The following is a 7,760-nucleotide window of genomic DNA, read 5'->3' on the forward strand; positions in this document are numbered from 1 at the left end:
TCACAACTTTATATGACAACTAAGAAAAATATACGAAACCATTCCTAGGGACACACTTTTCTCCTGCAATTATAACTCAAATGGGACTGATTTCCCTGGGGTGTGCATGGAGATACTGGAAGAACAGAGCTGGCATTAGGTACAATTTATAGAAACACTATTTTAAAAAGACTTCTCCTATGCATACTTTGCAAAGGTTAAGGCTTAACGTTAAATTAAAGCTCATGGAAAGTGTTTCAAGTTGGGCAGGGATCTGAGACAAGAGTCTAAATAAATGCCACGGGGAGGGCTCTCTCAAAGAGCTGACAGGTGCTGCAGACAGCTAGCTAATGACTGAACTCTCATCAAGGACTTAGAGGGCCAAGATTCTCTTCTTAATTTAGAGTCACATGCTCAGGCCCAGCTCAAATACTGAAAATCTCTAGAGGCTATCCAAGGCCAGAAACCTATCTATCGTGCACATTTTAAATGATACTTTACCAGTCATTCTCAGAATGGGCATAGTTGAAAAGTTCTGTGTCAGGTTAGTGTTTGGGTGACAGAGATGCTTAATAGAATTAAGTTGAGCTCACAGCTTAACATGAGGGTGTGCTCTACTGACTGGAGAAGGGGCGAGACCCAGCCATCGGTGCTCACACTGTTGCTTCTAAATGCTCGCTGGCCGTTGTTTTAACAATCATCTTGGAACGTGTTAAGAAAACTGTTGAAAAGGGGGTGTATAATTGGAGAGTGTTTTCAGGGGACCCTCCTGCTCATCTTTTCCACGGTTATGCTTTTTAATTTACTTGGTGAGAAAGAGCTCCACAGTGTAACTTCACAGTGAAAATTTAAGCTCTAGAGTTAAGTTTCATACAGAGAGCCAAACAGCACTTAGACAACAGATAAGCCCGCCACTTTCCTCAAAGCTCTCGTACGTGTGCTTGGCTGACTTCAAAATCCATCGCTATACCATTCAAGATAAAACTTAATTCTGCAATGTTAAGTTGAACTTCACAGTCCACTGCCTTCCTCCGCCCCTCTTCTGCCTACCCTCTCAGACTTTCATTTATGTGTATTTGGGATCTTTTACGTTATTTCCAAACAAGTTCTCCATTAAGCTGCCCTGAAATCTGATTCTTACGAATCCAGTTATCCTGGTTAATTCTAGATATGACCTGCAAAGAAGTGTTACCAGGATTATGGGAGAAGGGAGAGTTAGGAGGGGTATGTGCAGCCAACAGTGATTTATTCCACAGACTGCACTTTTGCAGGATTGAGTGAGAAGCAATTCTCCATCAGCCTACAGATAAGAAATTAGAGATGGAAGTTTGGTACGATAGTGACACTGGTGCTTTCAATTCTCCCAACAGGAGTGTTTTTACTTACACAGGTCACACTCTGGCTTGAGGGCTGACATATCCATTTCTCATTTAACCACTTTCAGGAGCCTGAGAGAGAATGTCAGCTCCAGTGGTTCAGAGAAGGAAGTTGAGGCCTAGAGGGCTTCTACATTTGTGCAATGTCACCCAGCCTGTGAGTGACAAGGCCAAGCTTTTGGCTCCCGTGTCTCAGGCATGAGTTTCAAATGCACTTCGGCCATCAGCCACAGACACATGGTGGAAAGAATGTGAAAGGCGAAGAAATAGTTTCCTAGAATAAAGCTCGGGCAGGCAGAGTCCTCCAGCTGATAACTGGGCATCAATTTCCTTTGAAATGCATGGCCCTAAATAATCAGCTTGTCTCCAAAGGTACAAAAGGCTTAGTGCTATAATTTATGGTGTCGGTTCTGATCTACAATTAGATTCACAGGACCCTAGTACGGTGACTGAAGGAACTGTTGATACTATCTCTTTGTCAATATGGAAACTTGCTTATAAGTTCCTATCTCCACAATATCTATTTCTTATTAAAAAGAAAGATTCAATAGGCTATCTTCCATCTATAATAAGTTTGATGAAGTCACCATACTTAAGAACCCCCATTTAAGGCGCGAGATGAAGGCTGTCTTACCCCTCCTTCATGTCATTAATAGGAAGCGGCACTCTACCGCCCCTGTCCAGGGCTGACGTGATGTTTATGGCGTTGAGACGCTCTGGCTGCCACACATTTTTTACAGCCCCGAGAAAGTCTCCAAGAACCTCGCTGGCCAACATTTCTTCCACATTCATATTTTTGATGAAGAATTCTGCTTGATATGGCAACGGGAATTCTAGTGTTGATGAAAAGAGATACACAGATCTTTAATGAAGCAGTCTCTCTTAAAGAGAACACTTTGAGATGTGTTGAATGCTTTCATGGTCCTAGCAGGACACAGCAATACAGAACAACCAGATCTCCAGCCACATGGGTCCAGGTGCATGGATTAAACAAACTGTGACCCCCAAATCATCCTTAAAAATTTTTGCCTGAGTGGGGGTGCATTGGTGCACACCCCAATCCTGGTACTCAGGAGGCAGAGGCAGGAAGATCTCCGCAAGAGCTTGAAAGCCAGCCTAGTCTACACAATGAGTTCCAGGACAGCTAGAGAGGTACATAGTGTGACACCTCTCTCTCTCTCTCTCTCTCTCTCACTCTCTCTCTCTCTCTCTCTCTCTNTATATATATATATATATATATATATACACATATATACATATATACATACATATGTGTGTGTGTATACTCAATAGGTACGTCATCATCACCTATGCCTAGATGATGCACATATAGGAGGATGTATGCAGGTAATATGTAAATATGATGCCATTTCATCTAGGGGATTTGAGGGTTTTCAGATTTGAGTAGCCAAAGTGATCTAGGAGCCAATTCCTGGTGGGTTTCCTTCCCAAAAAATTTCACTAAAAATCTCCTTAAATTTTTTTAAATGTATATTTTAAATAAACCTAATATAAAATTCAGTTTTCTCAGGTGTTAATCTTGGGTTACTAACAATTTTTCTTATGACTGTTATTTTTTTAATTAAAAATGTTTTCTTCTTATACAATACTATTTCTGCAATTATGAGTTACTTTAATAGCTATCTATGAAATAGAACCAATGAAGAGATTCATGTGGATTATAACAGCAGGAAAGTCACTGGGGGCTTATACTTTCAGTGGAAAATTATCTTTGGAGACATTCAGAAACACACAGTAATTTGAATTTATTTCATCTAACTTTTCTCTAGAAAACCTTGTCTATAACATGGTTATCAGACTACAAACATATGGCAAAAACTTATGAAATTTTAAAATGTTAGCCTGAATTCTAACATGAAAAGGTTGGTTATATGAATGCTTGTGAGTTCTAAGCAGACTTCATGTCTCTAGTACAATTATCTTATGTACATCCTCTAATTTATTTCAACAAAACTCATGAATCTGTAAATTAATCTACTCTTGCTTCATACATGGAAGGTAAAAATACATAAGCACCTGACATCTTCATGACCTCCCTTCTTGGAAGCATTTTTGATATTAATGGACACTAGATACCAGAGATTTGGTGAGGAAGCCAACTCTGGCTGTAGGGTTTTCTCCAGAGCCCAGTAGCAGGTGGTGACCACTGCTAAAGATACAGCTCTGTGAGGTCCTACTCACGAACCCCTTCCCTCTTCTCCGGCAGGCACTGATTTGGCTCAAGGTTTTATAAATTTATTCAACACACAGCCCATCTGTAGGCTTCTAAAATATGGACTCTTCATCCTCATTCTTGCAGATAAATTTACAGTTTATACAAACACATTTCCTTTTTATATACTATGGTACCTTAATGATGTGACACCTTTCCCATGCCTAGAAGTAGTCACAGAAATGAATCATGAGGAACAAGAGTTTCTCAGTGGCAAATGAAATAATATTTATAAATTATAGAATATATAGTTTGGGATATATGACATGTTATGTAATTTTTTTTTCCTAAATGTTTTTACGATCAAGGTTCCAGAAGAACACAGAAAGCCTCCACCCCACCCAACCCATCTTATTCAATGCTATCACTGAACATAGCCACTCTGTGGTTGTGCAGTCAGTCACACTTAGTGATCCCTTTCTGCAATCTACTACAAGGCCTCTGGTTGCAACCCCTCTGGGGCTCTAGGCTGTGGGGCTTGCCTGCTATCTACTGGGCCAAGAACTATTGCCAGGTCTCTCCAGAGTGAGTCACAGGAGCTTTCTAACTCTGGGGAAATCCCATACTTGCTATATTTGGAAATCAAAGAGGCCAAGAGAAGAGTAGGCCAGTGGATTGGTGGCAGACCTCTGAGGTGCTAAACCCAATTTAGGGATTCCCTTTCTGTACTCTCCTTGAGCACCATGCTGTGTGAGGCTAGATGACTAATTTCCCATTAGGTCACTCAGAGTAGAAGAGAGCTGGCCTGGCCTGAAGAGCTGGCTGCTGAGTATGATTATTCTGATTTACAACTTTGTTGTCCCTTTTTCTAAACCTTATCCAGGACAAATAGCATGAGTGAAGGCCATGTTCAAAGATGTTCATTCTCAAATGCATATGAATCTTGTCTAGACTGACAAGGACAGATTCATGACCTTTTTAGTTTTGTGGTTTTCATACTGTTTGGGGTCGCTTAACCTTAAGTAGAAAGAAGTGGAACAGATCTGCCTGAAGTTCAAATAACTCTTCTCTTGCTCCCTTACGAACACAGCTTTGAACTACTTTGTTCAGGGAAACAATTGCTAGTGTGTGCAACCCTCCAGCTGTGTAGTACTCATTCTTACATCAGGAACTGCATGACTATGGATCTCCATGTTACAATAACACCTAGAATAGGTTCTAAACACTCACTTTCTACAGTCTCTGCTAGAGAGAAGAAGGTCCAACTGTAGACTAAGATCTCTTCCAGTCTGCCCTATCTGACCAAGACTTGGTCTCTTGAGCCTGTAATTATAAGGTTCAAGGGCCCAAAGTCACCATATTTTAAATATGTGACTTTAACCATGAACCCACAAATGGGAAGGAAAAGACCAATGACTCTACCCACTTAGAGTTTCCAACTCTAAAGGAATATCTTAAATGAGACAGAACTATTCAATCCTAATGGAGCTCAGAACCAGTCGCCCTAAGCTATGGGTACCTAATAAAGCATGTGGGGTAGGCCCATAAAGCCAGCCTTTGCACTTAGTCCCCTGTAAAGGGCACTTTGCATTTTAACCTGTCATAGTTGTCTACAGTTGGAACTGTTAAAACATGTAGGGAAAGACCCATAGAAGGTGGTTCAAGTCTTCAAGCAGTCTTCTCCAGGTACATACTGTCAAATTCCTAGATAGTGCTTTCTTCTATACAGTCAAAGGGCAAGTTTTAACCCAGATTTACTGAGTTATCATGAATTTCAAAGTATTAGGTTCTGGCAAAATCCTTTTGTTTGCCTGTTTGTTTTCTACCAATAAACAGAAGAAGCAAGTCCCGATAGAGAATATACTCTGCTTTTTTTTCAGGGGAAAAGATAGATCTGTAACCATTCCCTTCCTGCCAATGCCTTCACTGGCAGAAGTATAGAAAACATTATTAGCCCATGATTTTCTAATTTTCTCTTTCTTAATATTTAAGCCTCAACAAGTGGATCTCTATGAGTTTGAGGCCAGCCTGGTTGGCAAGAGCAAGTTCCAGAACAGCCAGAGAAATCCTGTCTTGAAAAAAACTATTTAAGCCTCAAGTTTTGGATATGGAATGGTAATATTTTCCCCTTGCCTCCTCTAGTACCTCCCAGCTGTCTTCCCATGAACTTCTCCCCTCACTAATGTTTCCTATTCTATGTCAAAATGAGGTCAAAATATTTGAGAGCATAACTTTTAAGAATATTTCCTGTGTCCCTGGCCTTCAACGTCCTCAAGAAATCATCTAGAGTGAGCATGTTCCTCTTAGTAGTTGATAGACTCTGACATTTACTGACATAATAAGTAAATTTAGCTAATTAGCAAATTATCTACCTCAAGTCCCCAGATCTCAGTTCATCTTTACCTGAAGCGAAGCCACTACTTAGAGCAACTCTAAATTTAAACATGGAGCTACCTAATAACTTAGAGTTAACTCTCAGGCTTGAGAACTGATCCAGGGCAAGCTCTCAATATTACGTCACCCACTGATGCCACAAGGCGTAAAGAAGTCAGCAGGGCATCTGCTGAAGGACTTTGCTGGTTTTCACCACAGCCCACCATTTTTATAGAAAGCTCCAATGGCTTATATGTCTTTCCAACATTTTACTACGTCATCAATTACAACTGGAATACCAACTCTACAATCCATAATTATACTGCATGTTTATAAGCACAATGAAACCCTTTTTATAAGTAAGAAATGATTACCAACATATTTTGCATACTTACCTTCTGCTGACATTATATTAATTATCAAGTTATGCCTTGCAGTCTCAAAGGTACGTCTATTGTAGGCAGTTATCTAATAGAAAAGAAAAGGCATATTTAAAGTGTGAAGTGTTTTGTAAAATGCAACTCACTAAAGACAAAATAGAAATAAATTATTGTCTTTTCTGTTTTTCTTATTTGTTGATATGCTTAGAAAATTTCCTTTGCTGAGCAATAGGGACCTAAGACTTTTAGTAATATTATAGGAAAATAATTAGTTAACCAGGTCTATTCAACATGCCAAAACAAAAAGTTAAATAAAAAAATACTCTTTAGTAGAAAGCCATTAGGCACAGGGGACAATGTGCACATGTCACCAGAAAATGGACGAAGTGACTTATTGGTTGTACTAAGATTGAAAAAAACAAAAACCAAAAAACTATACATGCTATGGTTGTACTGGTAAATTTGATTTAAGAATCATCGCAAACATATACTTTAAACCAAGCAGACCTATGTTGCATTTAGTGCTAAACTGCACAACAACCAGTCAAAAGATGTAAGTAGCCCCTTCATCACATGAAAACAGACCTCAGAGCGAGGAAAGCAGCAAGGACCATAGTCTATAAAACTCGGGCACATGCTCAAAACCACCATTCGGTATTTTCATACAGTCAAATGTTAGTAAACATTTGCAGGGGCAGGGGCTTATATCCAAGTCAACTGAGAAAGAACTACCAGACGGACCAAGCAAAAGCCACAGCCTCAGAACTCAAGGAAGGCACGATTAACTTCGGAACAGGCATTAAATGGTACAGACCCATCCATTGTACCTCAGCAAAACCCAGCGGCTGTGTCAGAGGCTTAAGAGTCCCAGTGTTAGGTTTCTGGCGTGACCACAGCTGTAGGTGACATCAAACAGGAGAGTAGAGGAAAACTGGCTCCACCTACTACGAGCCCCCTGTGCACTGAACAAGCCCCAAAGATGCTGACATAGCAATCGGACCATCTAGAGAAGCGGTTTACAATCATAAGAGATAACGAACTGAGTTCCAACAGGAAGAATCAGAATGAGGGGGATGAATAATGCCAAACCTTTGGCAATATTTATTCTGAACAGCACACCAACCCACAGTTAAGGGAGTTTCTCTCTCTCCAACTTGTCAAAATTCCATGCGATTTGCCACCTCCTTCCTTATAGACACATGATCAGTGAGGCTCATATCAAACAGTAACCTTAAGATTAGCTACCAAACATAAGTAGGAGTTATTTTTCTAAGAAAACAAATAGAAAAAAATAATAAGTTGTTCTTGGGAATTTTTATGATTAAAGTTTAGCCTTCTCCTAGTAACATACATAATTATTACATGCTAATTAGTTAATTTGAATTACTCCTCCAAATCATCATAATCATATTTTCAGTGGAAGAAAAGATGACTAGTCTACTCCAATGTGTTGTTACAGTGAGATTTTGACTCAGACAA

The 7,760-nt window shown here is 39.8% G+C and overlaps 1 protein-coding gene across 7 annotated transcripts in view; it reads right to left on the minus strand.

Moving 5' to 3' along the window:
- Sgce (sarcoglycan epsilon) overlaps positions 1-7,760 on the minus strand; it is a 72,771-nt gene that overhangs the window by 30,940 nt on the left and 34,071 nt on the right. For all 7 annotated transcript variants that reach the window (XM_021164423.1, XM_021164425.1, XM_021164421.1 and 4 more), the window contains 2 exons: positions 6,297-6,369; positions 1,990-2,188 (listed from right to left, as the gene is read on the minus strand). In XM_021164423.1, coding sequence (XP_021020082.1) covers positions 1,990-2,188; positions 6,297-6,369 — 272 coding nt within the window. The remainder of the gene's footprint in view (positions 1-1,989; positions 2,189-6,296; positions 6,370-7,760) is intronic.

Source organism: Mus caroli, chromosome 6 (assembly GCF_900094665.2).
Source record: "Mus caroli chromosome 6, CAROLI_EIJ_v1.1, whole genome shotgun sequence".
Taxonomy (NCBI): domain Eukaryota; kingdom Metazoa; phylum Chordata; class Mammalia; order Rodentia; family Muridae; genus Mus; species Mus caroli.